Raw genomic sequence first — 13,450 nt, 5'->3', positions numbered from 1 at the left:
GGAGAGATTTTTAATACACCTCTAATCAATGTAAATTTTATTCTTAAACATTGACAAATTAGATGGTGTTTGCTGAATGTTTCACTGTAAATCTCAAAAGAGACGATTGAATCAAAATACAAGACTGCATTTACTACATTAAAAAGTGGAACTGTGAAGTCATACTATCAAGAATCACATTTTTATGTATGCATAAACCCCTCTGCAACTCCATAACCCCTTCTAAAATATTGTAAGCATGAAGTCCTATATCCTTAAAAAATATTTTCAAGTGACGTTTTCCAACATTACAAAGATAGAATGCCTTACTAGGAAGCATGTGTGCTGAACTCAAAACTTTGAATAAAATTAGCATTTATGAATTGATCGGATCTGTTTAATCTTTGTTTAAGTGTCTAGATATCATAGTATTTAGGCACTAGGAATTTAAAACTTGCCCAGAAAATACCATGCAGTATATGTTGCTAAAAATGTAGTCAAAACTGAAACTGTTCTGGCCTGTCTTGTTCTGGGACATTTTGATTGAGGATTCTAGTATTTTTCAGATTTTCTTTTTTAGGATGCTGTATTTTGTTGATTTCCACAGACTTCCAATTTGTTTATTAAGGAGAGAGTGAGGGACAGCCATAAGGCAAAAGGGAAAAACATACAGGAGCACAAAGCGGAAGCATTCTGAAAGATATGTGGAGCCTAGAAAAAGGAAACAAAGAGCGTTAGGTGGCAGAGCAGAAGTAAAGACGAGATTATTGTGAGACATTAAAATGGGGAAGAACGCCTTCTTTAGGCATTTAGGAGAAATTAGTGGGATAATGTTCAGGGAAGACTGGGGAACTAATCTAAGCATTCTCTACATTCTCCCACCCCTTGGATGAAAAGCATCTGCATTCACTTACATCAAAATTCTAACTTTACAATAAAGCTAAAATCATCCTTCTAATATGAAGTTTCACCAAAATAATCGAAGATTCTCAAGTGTCACTGATCCTTAACCTAATTAATAAACACGTAAAATAATGTTTCTCTATGTAAGAAGCAATACAAACAAACGGGAACAACTTTACTCTCTTGTAATCTAGTGGTAGTAAGTATCACAGAATCATGGATAAAATAAGACCCCCAGCAACCTTAACTAACACCTTTCTGATTATAACCACATATTCAGTTGTAGAACAAGATTAGGTGGAGAAACTGTGACCTAAATAAATTATATCAACGCCACCCTCCTAATCCAAGGTGCGTCCAATAATGTCCATAATTCTAACTAGCAAAAGTTACATCTGCAGTTTAACAAAATCTCCAATTAACCCTTGCACCATTCTATCTGTCTTCCCTATCCAATATTACAAAATTGAAACTACTTATTAATAAAATGATACATCAAATGACTACTCAAAAATACATTATACTTCACTGTAACTTTAATCTAAACCTGCCTATTCTCTTCTTCTTCTTTTGGCTTCTCCCGGTTAGGGGTCACCACAGAGGATCACTGGTCCACTCATGATTGGCAATGGAATTTTTTACAGTGCCAAGTTGCCAGCCTGACGCCCAACCTTCACAGAAGGCACACACACACACACACACACACACACACACACACACACACACACACACACACACACACACACACACACACACCTGCATGTCTTTGAAGTTCAATTGAAACCTGCCTATTCTCTCTAATGCAGAAGCAATAGATTTCCTTACAGACCAGGACCTTACTCAAGTAATTAAATAACCCACCACACCTAACTTTAGAACAGGAAAAGACTCTTTTCTTCAACTAGTAATCAAAACTTACCTAACAAAATTACATATGTATCCTACCTCCTTCCCTGAGTAACCACTGTGTCCTGATATTCAGTCTATCAATAACCAGTTATAAGCCCTCTTAAAAGATTTATCCAACATAAACTGGGAATTTTTCCTACAAACAATACCTTAGCTGGCCTCATAGCTTCCCTAACAGCTTCACTTCTCAAAACGCAAGGCAAATATTTTCTAAAAGTTGTGAAATTATTGAAACACAGTCAAAGCCAATGGATTGCAAAAGAACTAAAACCTCCTTACAACTTACAAGACAAAAGTTAGCAAAACTGGAAAACATGCTTATTTTGTTTGAAAACATGGGCAAGTTCAATACCTTTAGAAACCTAGCTAAAAATCTAGCAGGAGATGCCAAACAATTTTTTTCTGTTCTACTCACAAATCCTTCATCGATAGTCCAATCAAATTATGCAGCTTTTTTTTAACTATATCACTGGACATTTCCCAGATAAAACAAAAATGCTACACAAAGATGTTATCCCAACCCCATCAAACAACTCTTGACTTCCTTAAAGACCTTCCTGTGTCTTTCTCTATCCCCTTTACAAATGTACTCTTAGCAAACCCCAACATTAATCCCCCATACACACCCACATTCTTCTTTAAAAAAAAGATCTAAATCAAGGAAATTAAGAAATATATTGACGACATTGCAGCAGATACTCCCACTCATTTATCATCATATGCAAACACCGCTTCTTCCCTCACATCACCTACACAGTCTGCGTCTCTCTACCAGTTAAGCACCATCCTAATACCTTCTCACCTTTGGCAGAAATCTTTGGAAAACTATTGTCATACAACTTACTAAATACACACAAAAATACAGCACCCTTTCTACACATCATAATGGATTTTGTTCAGGGCATGGTACTGGGACATCCTAAATACCTTCACAGATCATATCCCCTAGAACATGGACAAGGGGCTTTTAACAGAATCAGTATTCGCTGACCTGATAAAAAGCTTTAACCTGCTTGATCAATAAGGCTGATTACATCATTAGTGTGCTTGCTTACCTCATCAGGTATTAATAATGACTTCATTTTCAACATTTTCACTTCAACAGAAGACTCAATCTGTAACCAGTGGGACATACATTGTGACAAAGATGAACCCATAGAAACAACCTCAAACTTCAAATACATGAACTTCCAATGGCACATCTCTAACACCAACTCGGAAATTAACTCACTACTGATTAAAACTGAACTTGCACTTAATTTTCCTAGATTGTAGAGCAGTTATTGGCACAACACAAATGCAGCTAATAGTCATAGCCAGAGCTTCTAAGAAAAGTATTTACTCACTCCAGTCGACCGATGACTATATCTTTAGATTCATCATACTAGTCCAAAAAGAAAACATTGCTGCAATGTCCTTAAAAAGCAGAAAGGTTACCAGTAAAACAAAAATGTGTTCTGCTTCTAGTTTTCCTGACTTATAAGTCTAGAGAGAGATATTGCCTTTATTTTCATTAGGTTAAATAAAACAAATACTAGCTACAGTCTAAGATCGCGATCACATGAAATCAACGCTATAGTTTTCTTCCAAGGAATAAGCTTCTCTGCATTGACCACAGTTTCTCAACAATACCTGCATATATGGGAGAATCCCTTCCATTAAAACTACAGTCAATTTCCTTCTACTAAGAATTGTGTAACCAATTAAACGTGTCTACATAATAGCGCCACTTGTAACTGCTATAAAAAAGGACCTATAACCTATATATTCTTTACTTCTCATTCTCCACATATTAAATTCTATACTAGTGTCTTAATCCAAAAAAAAACCTTCACACCTGTCCTTCTCAGCTCTCATTTATTTTCCCATCTGTGAACATTAATTTCCATTCACTCCCTTCCTTTACTAGTCTCCTTCTCCCGTTATTTAAATTCTACGTATTGTAATTAATACTGTATTCATAAGTGTGTATACTGCTAAGAGGCACATTAAGAAACGTTGTTATCTGGCTATAAGCTTGAAAGTTTACTTATAGCAGGCTTTTATGTCGCTGCATGTTTGTGCATGCCACTTTACTCAACAATGTAATATCTGCTGTTATCATTGCTTATTGTATTTTTCTGCGTTGAACCTGAAATTTGGATCAGCATTCTATCCCTGTAAACAAATTGAAAACAAATCAGTAATTATCTGCTGATGGAAAAAAGAAGTAAAAATTTATTTTTTTAAATAAACCCCATGTGGTTATGTTTATCAATGACACAGAAGAGAAGACAAGGTAAGGGGATCAGGAATGGTATTGAAGGGACTGAAGGGGTACATGACATAGGAACCAGCCATGATCCCAGCAAGGGTCCTAAAAGGTACTAGTGCTGTTTTTGTAAGACCTCTGACCAGTCCCGTAAGGAGGGTTTGGTCCTACGGCATTGCAGGAAGCTGTTATAGTTCCAGTCTATAATGGCAAAGAAAGGAGTACCAAGCAAACATTAAACTACATACCAGTATGCATAGCTTTACGTTTGGGCACAACACTGGAAGCAAATTCAGGATTGTTATATCTCCTGAATGTGTAAAGGTAGTAATTAGCTATCCCTTCAGCTACTTGAACCTTTTCTAATGTTTCTGCTAACTTTTTTGCTGCCCAAGCATGACTGTTAAGGTATGTTTGCCCTCTGTCTTAGTGCTGTATATTTCAGTTATGTATGAACTTCATGTTTTTAGCTTTTTTGTACAGTTTGTGATCTCGGAGTGTTAGAGACAGAGTGATTTTTTTTTTCTTTTTTTTTTTTTTGCTTTTAATTTTTTTGCAAATGATCACTTTTTTGAGTTGGACTGACCTCATGCTAAGTATATATTAGCAACAGAGGTGAGCCAAGTTCATGCTCCACATCTATGCACAAATTTTGCTAGTGTTGTTTTTTTTTTGCATCCTTTTGTTTGTGATTCACTGTTATTCAAACACCTGTGCTTCATTTTTTTCTACAAGTCACAGGTTTTGTGACAAAATGACTGATGAAATGTGTTTTAGTTTAGATAAGATATAGCAGACCTCAGTTTAATTTCAGCTCCTTACAAAATGTGACAATCTGAAATATTAAACCTGCCCAAAGTGTTATAATATATAATATAGACTTTATTCCCATCTGAATGTGCAACCAGACAGGGGTAAACTGCAGGTGCTGTCACAATGCAGTTATCAAGTTTAATTCCCTTAACAACCACATGGAAGAGCTGTGCTGGGTGATGGGCTATCTTGCACAACAGACAAAGCATTGCAATCTGCAAACTCAGAGGAGTGCAGAATAGTTATTCTTACTGCCCTGATGCCTCAGGTACTAGTAGGCACTGCTGAGATTAAGGCACCAGCTGCAGCAAAGATGTGCTGACAGTTGGGTGCCTGAGGCCTCCTTTACTGAATTTGCTACATCCCTCCAAGCAACCCAGCTACTAAAGAATCTCCATGTGGTAATAAAGGGCCAAAATTATACTGTCCATCAGGTTACACTCGAAAGCTGATGATCTAGTGAACCAGCTGATGAAGAACTATCTCCACTCAATGGAATTGTAAAAGGGATTGGAAAGACAAAAGCTTCTATCATTTCTGGATCAATACTTAGCCAGGGCAGCGTGACTAATATTAGACGCTGATGATCATTCAAAGAGTCCACAAAGCAGTAAAAATCTTACTAGACCATAATGAAGCCACAGAAGGATCACTTTTAAAATGCTGCATCGTGCTGGCAAGGGGAAGTTATTCAGCCAAATCTGGGAAGGGAAATTATTCCTGCTGTAAGGATGCCTCATTTGCTTATATACAGATTCCTCCATGGAGATGATATTGAAGAGTAAGACCTTCTCACATAGGGGTGAGGCAATTAAAATATGAAATGGAGTTTTTAAACTTAAACTGTTTAACTTCCTGCCTACTTTAATATAAATTAATGCCTGAATTTATTGGTTCTTTTCCCCTCAGTTAGCCTTCCATCAAAGCAAACCATGGCATGCTTAGGGAATCACCCACCTGAAAGATGGCACTGTACCCTTTCTTATGGGATTTTAAGGCTTGACAATTCAAAGTATATAGATAGATCAGGCAAGCTCACACATAGCAACATACCCTGTCAGGCTAAACGTTAATGTTAGTCTGGGTGAAATGATACAGAGAGCTACCAGTTTTCTGCAGAAAGCCTTTACATACATACATACATACATACATACATACACACATAGATGCATACATGCATACACAGATGCATACATAAATACATACAGACATACAAATACAGCTTGTTATTAGGGTATTTGTAGATCACAACACCAGGGACGATATCAAGCAGTTTCTCCTTTACTTACTCCCCCTGCCAAAATCTGATAAGCGGTAAGTGTATTTGTCTCCCCTTAGTTGTTGTTGAGTAAAATAGTAAGCTTAATTACCTATAGCTGTAACTTTTTTCTCCTTATAACTGTTGCTAATGTATAATACTGAGAAAAGCAAAATTACCCTAAAGCTGTTTGATGACTACTGCAGTCCATTGTGATTTCCCTAGAGCATTGTTTACAAATAAGTGAACTCTACCTGCTTTAAAAATAAAACTCACCAAGGGACTACACTTACTTTAACTTACTACCTACCTTCAACCCAGACCATTTTGTTGATTGTTTTTTTTTCAGTCGCAAGCACACTGACAGACTCTACCTGCTCTATTCGCACCTGCTTCACTGGGGTCTCTCTGCTCTCCTACCCTACCCCCATGGCCTACCCACTTCTGCTATGCCTAAACTTTTCCCAAAATAGCCAGTCCCCTGATAGCAATCCTATCATAGCTAAGATAAATCCAAATTTATATCATTCCAATTATCCAATTAAACTGTATCGTACTAACTCCCTATATTACACTCCAATTGCTTAACTACCTGCTACTTTGCATCTTCTAAGATTATTACTTTAACTTCGACTTATCAGAAACATTAGTAGTAAGAAGTGTGATAACGCTATACCCATAAATCATGCTATTTCTATTTTAGCTCATATAACCTCTTACCATATAACCTCTTACCATACAGAACTTAACAACACACAATCTACGTACACTTTCCCCTTCCCAGACCTATTACAATTAAAACAGAACATTTTAATAATAGCACCAACTATCTATAATCCCACAAACATAAACCATGCACCATTTGCCTTACTCACACAACAATCTTACCCTAATGTTACACAGAAATACAATAAGTTTATATCAAAATACTTAAAATTTATAGTTCACATTGCATCACAGCTCATACTTAGTGGAAACATTCACCCCAGCCCTACCCCCCCAAACAAATCCATCGCATCTAGATCTTCACACCCCAACCCATCCCCAACAACTATTAACTCTCCCCAAAAAAGGTACAGACTTACTACTACTTAATATAAATCTAAGGAGTATCATGAACAAAATTCAAGACTTGCATAACACCCTTGCTCTATATACTTTGGATATAGCCCTTATAAGAGAAACCTGGCTAAAACCAGACATCGCTAACAAAGAAATACTTCCCCAGGATACAACATACATAGGCTAGGTAGACAACAGAAAAGAGGTGGTGGTACTGCCTTTTTATACAAAAACAATCTCAGTTTAGAAACTTTAGACTTAACCATTCCAAACTTTAACAACACCAAAATACTGTTTACTAACAATTAATCCAAAGAAACATCTGAACATACTGGGAGCCTGCATTCTACCTGGGACTGACTACTCTAGAACACATCCAAAATTGGACAACATCCCTCCCTCAGGAAACAATTATAATGGGTGACTTTAATGTGTACTGGATCTCCTGCAACTCTCAAAATCCCTCTGACCACATTAACCTATATGTTTTCTCACAAACAATCCAAACTTGAGTAGACAAAACATTGAATAAACATTCAGTTCTAGACTGGATCCTTACAAGTCACAAGTCAAAGTCAAATTTTCCCTACACTCTAGCTGTCTCCCAGACAGCCTCAGTGACCATATTCCAACTTACATTCTCCAACATCAAATAAATCCACATAAATTTACCACCTACCACCAAATCCAAGATTAGAAAAAAATTATCCTTCAAGATTCATAACTAGTTTAAAAAAATACAACTGGGCGCCACTCAAAGATCTCCCTTTAGAAACTGCAGTTGAATACTTTAACTCAACCTTCCTCAATATCCTAAACATCTTGCCCCCCCCCCCCCCCAAGAACAATAAGAATAAAATCCAATCATGTCCCCTGGCTAACCAAATAAACAAGATCTCTTTTAAAAACAAGAGCTAAGGCCTGGGTGAAATGTCTCAATGGCAAAACTGCAACTAACAAACAAACATATCTAGAACTATGAAATAAAGCTAAAAACACTCAGCATAGTTTCCATCCAGCCATAGCACTACCACTTCCCTTGTTAACTTTATTGACATTATTAACCAATATTGCAACATTGGCAATTTAGTTTCTTCCATCTTTCATCATCTGCTCAAAGCTTTTGATATTGTCTCCCATTCTAAACCCTTAACTACACTCTTGGAAATTAAACTTAACCATTCTGCACTATCTTGATTCCAGCAATATCTAACAGGATGCCATTAATCTGTAAAATGACAACACAATCTCTTTTCCTTACTGCCTGTAACCTCGGGAGTTCCACAGGGATCTATTCTTGGCCCCCTCCTTTTTATTATCTTTACTAACAGTCTTCATATTGCCACCCCATTTGCCTCTGTAGTTCAATATCCAGATGATTCCACACTGATTTGTGCCACCCCAACCCCAAGATAAAAGTCATGATGGACACATAAAAGGAAGCAAGAGAGAGAATCCCATCTTTGAAACAAGTAATGCAGGAAAAAAAGGGTTTATATTACGTTGTCAAAAGGCGTTTTCATTGAATGTCTTTTCATTGACATGTAAACATCGAACTACCAAAACTCCAAACAGCCAATTCAGCAAATGTTTTCCCAGGGGAAAAAAATTGGTTGGCCAACCAAAAACAAAACAGTGTCAGACTATATGAAGTGGGGGGCTTTTCCCCCCACACCCCCTGAGGTGGAGGACTCTGGCCCCATACCCATCACACTACAGTAGAGGAAAGGGCAAATCCCCAACAATGGCCAAGCGATTTTTTTCCCCTGGGAAAAAATTTGCTGATGTGGCCATTTGGAGTTTTGGTAGTTCGATGTTTACATATCAATGAAAATGCATTTGATGAAAAACGCTTTTCAACAATGTAATATAGACCCAGAAAAAAATACTTGCCCAGCTAATCTGCCCCATAAACAATCTGAAAGGAATCAGAGGCCAATGGTACACCTTAAATGATCCTGGAGTATAAAAAAAAATTGAAAATTAAGTGCTGTAAACAAATTATGTTAATGTTGCTCCTCCATAAGTGTACCTGAAGAATTTGGTGTTTTACACTTGAACTTATAAATGACTTTAGGAACCGTGATTACTCATGGTATGCTCAGCATTCTTATGTAACATTGACAGGGATCCTTTTCTTTTCTGCTTTAATGTTATTGTTTTTTTATACCTGAAATGGACGACCAGCATCAAAATAAGAGGGTAGTGACATTAGTGAACTGAATACCTACATTTATCCTTAGGAGATAGAATCCAAAAGCAAAGAGATAATATTCCAGATTTTTCTGCACTGTGATCAGACAATATAATATCTACTTCAAAGTGATCTGGTTACCCATACAGGAAGGAGGATATTAGCTACTGTGAGGAGTCCTGATGAAAGCCTCCTTGCTTTCTGCCAACAATCAGTCCTTCTATGATCAATCATCATCCAATTCATTCCCCCATGATGTAAGACCAAATCATCAAATACTGTCATCCAGGCAGCCATTAGACTTTTTTTTCTCCCTTATCATCCTAAACCTTCCTATATCAGGATGATGCATACATTCTCAGATGTAAATACCTACTACATCTTCTGTGAGCATGAATATTCCTAAGGAGGCAGTGCCAAGTGCAGATTTCCAGAGCATACACTGTATAATGTGTACCTGTTTTTTCTGTAGGTGCATATTACAGCAGGCTGGACCACCTCCCTCCTCTTAGGACAAGACAGACAACATTGGCCACTCACTCCCAGCCTCCTTCATTGGTTCCTCCAGTGCTTGAGTCACTAGTCAGTACCTGGTTATGTTAGCCACAGTCACAGATTTATCCTTTAGTGCTGTGCAGCAGACACATGGACTTGAAAGGGTAAAATTAGGGATTAGAAAAGCCAGAACTCTTCTTATCGAGACTGCAAGAGACAGAGGACTTGATGAGGATGCAGAAGGCCTGGCTGGGGAGATGTGATGTGATCATCCTGAACAGGAAATATGGGGGAAAGGAGTCACAGGCAGAAGACTGGAGGGCACTAGCTACATTCGGCATCTGTGAAAGTACTTCTTCACAGTGATGGTTGAGGACCCATCATGAAATGGGCTACTGCAATTGGCGGTGTAAGAATCCATGTTTCCATGATGCTTGGTTTAAATACTGAGTTCTCTAGCTGGTGTACTTAGTTAGGCAGGGATTCTAATCTCACTGCAGTCAATGTGTGTGTGTGTGTGTGTGTGTGTGTGTGTGTGTGTGTGTGTGTGTGTGTGTGTGTGTGTGTGTGTGTGTGTGTGTGTGTGTGTGTGTGTGTGTGTGTGTGTGCACGCGCACGTGTGTATATGTGCTCAGAAGAGCACATACTGTGTTTCCTACAGTCAGAATTTCATTCCCATGGAGTACAAATATTTTCCCTGTCACTGTATTCTGTATCCTACAGGCTGCTGACAGATGTCTTGTTCCTGGTCTACAAAGCAGTCTCTTACCCTGCCCTAATGGAAATGCTGCACCTCCGCAAATCAAATGGGACAAGAGTCACTCACTCCAGGGATCTCAACATTTCCTGTGACATTAACAGAACATGCCGGAGAGACAGATATGTCTCCCAGAGATTGCCGCTGCTCTGAAATAAACTCCCAATACACGTGAAGCAGAGCTCCTCAATGACGCTATTTGAGTGCAACCTAGACAATTGGATGGGAGATCATAAATTCACCCTGGGGGTGGCACCTATGTCCCTCATGGGCAGTGGCAGTCAGTGCTGATAGTAGATTTGCTCTGTGAATAATGACCATCTAATCAAGGTCAATTAGGGAATATGGGTATAACATGGCTAGGCTTGTAAAGGCCCTAGGGCCATTAGCCTAGTAAACTCCTATGAACCTATGAACCATTTAGACATTTATGAGTGCATGAATAAATAGTGAGAAGGAAGGAAGGAGGGGTAGAATGTCAAATACACTTAATGGACAGACTAGAGACAGCATCTGTCTCCTTCTGTCATCAGGCAATTGTACTGTAATGTAATAGTATGGGTGGCTGAAGCTAAGCCACTTAAGGCTTTTAAATCCTTATCATGGGATTCCTGGACAGAAAGGGATTCAGCTGCCTTGAGTAGGAGCAACAGATTGTCGTAAGAGGGAGACTAACAATGTCCTGTGGCCATTTAGTTACACTGGATTGTGATATATCATGTTAATGATATAACAACACAGGTAACACTATCTTCACCTTGAAAAGGAGCCAGTACATTCCATTATGTTATTCATATAGTGTAACTTATAAATTAAGGTATCACTAAGCAACTCTGACATTGGTTTTACTGTTTTTGCAACTTCAGAAAAATGAATGCAATGTAATGCTTTTGTGTGCAGAAGCATGCTTATTATTTAAATTCTTAACTTCTTTCTACTTTTTCTTTCAAATTCTTTTAGGATTACTGCCGCAACAAGGAAGGGACATTTCGAATCTTGGTCGAAAATGAAGGATGTGGTTATCCTGGGGAAAAATGTGTAAAACGTATACTTGTGCTGTACAGAAAAGGAGAGATTGAGCTAGCAGATAAAAAGGTATGTGCTACAACAACTGAAACAGCAAATATATTTTCTTGAAATTTATAGAAGTTGTCCGTCTGTCTAAACAAATACATTTCACTGGAATTTGTCCCACTGCCATTGCTCAATCAGCTTTGAAGGAATATCACCTGCAGAATGACATAAAGTTTGAGTTTGTATTTACTTCCTGTGTGTTGTGGCATATACTGAATTATTATAATATACTTACTGTATTGAACGATATGCAAAGTTTGCTTTTTGTACCTGGGTTGAAACTGAAGAAAAGAGCTCAGGACAGTCCACCTACTGGGTTAAAAAACAAACATGTAGAGAAGGAAAGAAAGAAAGAAAGAAAGAAAGAAAGAAAGAAAAAAAGAAAATTGCTTAATTAACTAAAACACAGACTGCCTTTCAAATACAGACGATACCACCACTTGGAAATTAAGTTTTAGTAACCATGAGACCAAAAATAGCTCAGATATGTCAAAATAATATATGAGACACTAAAAAATAAGCAAATGTTCATATGCAATTTCTGTTCCATACCAACAAATACATAAATAAACAAGCAACTAAAAATATACCATATGCAAAACTGGCTCAGTGTTCTTATTTAGCTGCAGTAATAAAACTGCTGCTCATCAAAGGCCTACGATCCCTTCCACTCAAAACTCAGATTAAGGAAACTATGTACAAGTACTTCACTTTTTGCCCAAAAATAAAAACATTCCTATTTCAATATATAGACATATGCATATATGAAATATAATGTGCAATTCAGCAACAGTACTGCTTAACAAAGGTCTGCTCATAACCTCTCATACTTTTATGCTAAATAACATATTTAAATACCAGGTCTACCTTTTGTTAGTTGTTTTCATTTCCTCATAATAGGATGTTCTCATTTTTAACAGTATTGGTTGTTTATCTGCAATTATTGTGCAGGGCTACTTCTCTATCAGCCTTTTTTTCTGTAATTTTGTTACACAGTTTGTAGTAAATATAATAGTGCATGCCATTTAATATTAAAATAAACACTAGCCCATCCATCTTCGAAGCAACCTATCCTGAAGACGCTCATGGTAGTAACAAGTTAAGCAGCACTCAACAATCATTACCCCACTCCGCACAGAAGGCACCCAAGCCGAGAATCAAACCAAAAAAACCTCTTGCTGTCAGGTGACAACACTAACCACTGCACCTAAGTGAAACAAGCAAAATCTGCATCATTAAAAAAGATCTTAAAGAAGCTAAGAAAATGTATGTCACTCCACATTGCTAGCAAAACAAGGAACTAATTTACATTCTTTGTAAGAAAACAAAACTAACAAAAATTTGCATAGATATGAGTTTTCATTAAGAAATAAACCCAGCTTATTTATAATTTATGTTTTGGATAATTTCACAGCTACTTTCACGACAAAATTTTAAAGTCAAAAATGCCATAAAAAATTTTTACAAAAATATTTAAAATTCGTTTTAATATTCCAAATTTAAGTTGAGATTAGAGTAAATGAACAATTCCTGAATACGTAAAAGGAATCAAAATCAAATTACTAGCTTAATGCATCGTACAGTGGAGATCTAGCTAAGCAATACATAAATAATATTATTCTAACAATGTAGTCTATGCGTTATGCATTATGCGCATTTACATGTTACGTATGTATGTTATATATCTCTCTGTCTCTCGATATATATATATATATATATATATATATATATATATATATATATATATATATATAT

The 13,450-nt window shown here is 37.1% G+C and overlaps 1 protein-coding gene across 1 annotated transcript in view; it reads left to right on the top strand.

The window, feature by feature from the left end:
* Positions 1 to 13,450, top strand: part of VWF (von Willebrand factor) — a 749,192-nt gene that overhangs the window by 297,678 nt on the left and 438,064 nt on the right. Inside the window, exon 21 of the mRNA XM_044087471.1 lies at positions 11,582 to 11,716. Coding sequence (XP_043943406.1) covers positions 11,582 to 11,716 — 135 coding nt within the window. The remainder of the gene's footprint in view (positions 1 to 11,581; positions 11,717 to 13,450) is intronic.

This window comes from Protopterus annectens, chromosome 11.part0 (assembly GCF_019279795.1).
Source record: "Protopterus annectens isolate FY-2018-M chromosome 11.part0, PAN1.0, whole genome shotgun sequence".
In the NCBI taxonomy this organism is placed as follows: domain Eukaryota; kingdom Metazoa; phylum Chordata; order Ceratodontiformes; family Protopteridae; genus Protopterus; species Protopterus annectens.
The sequence above is the reverse complement of the archived record's forward strand: the minus strand, read 5'-3'. Positions and strand labels throughout refer to the sequence as shown.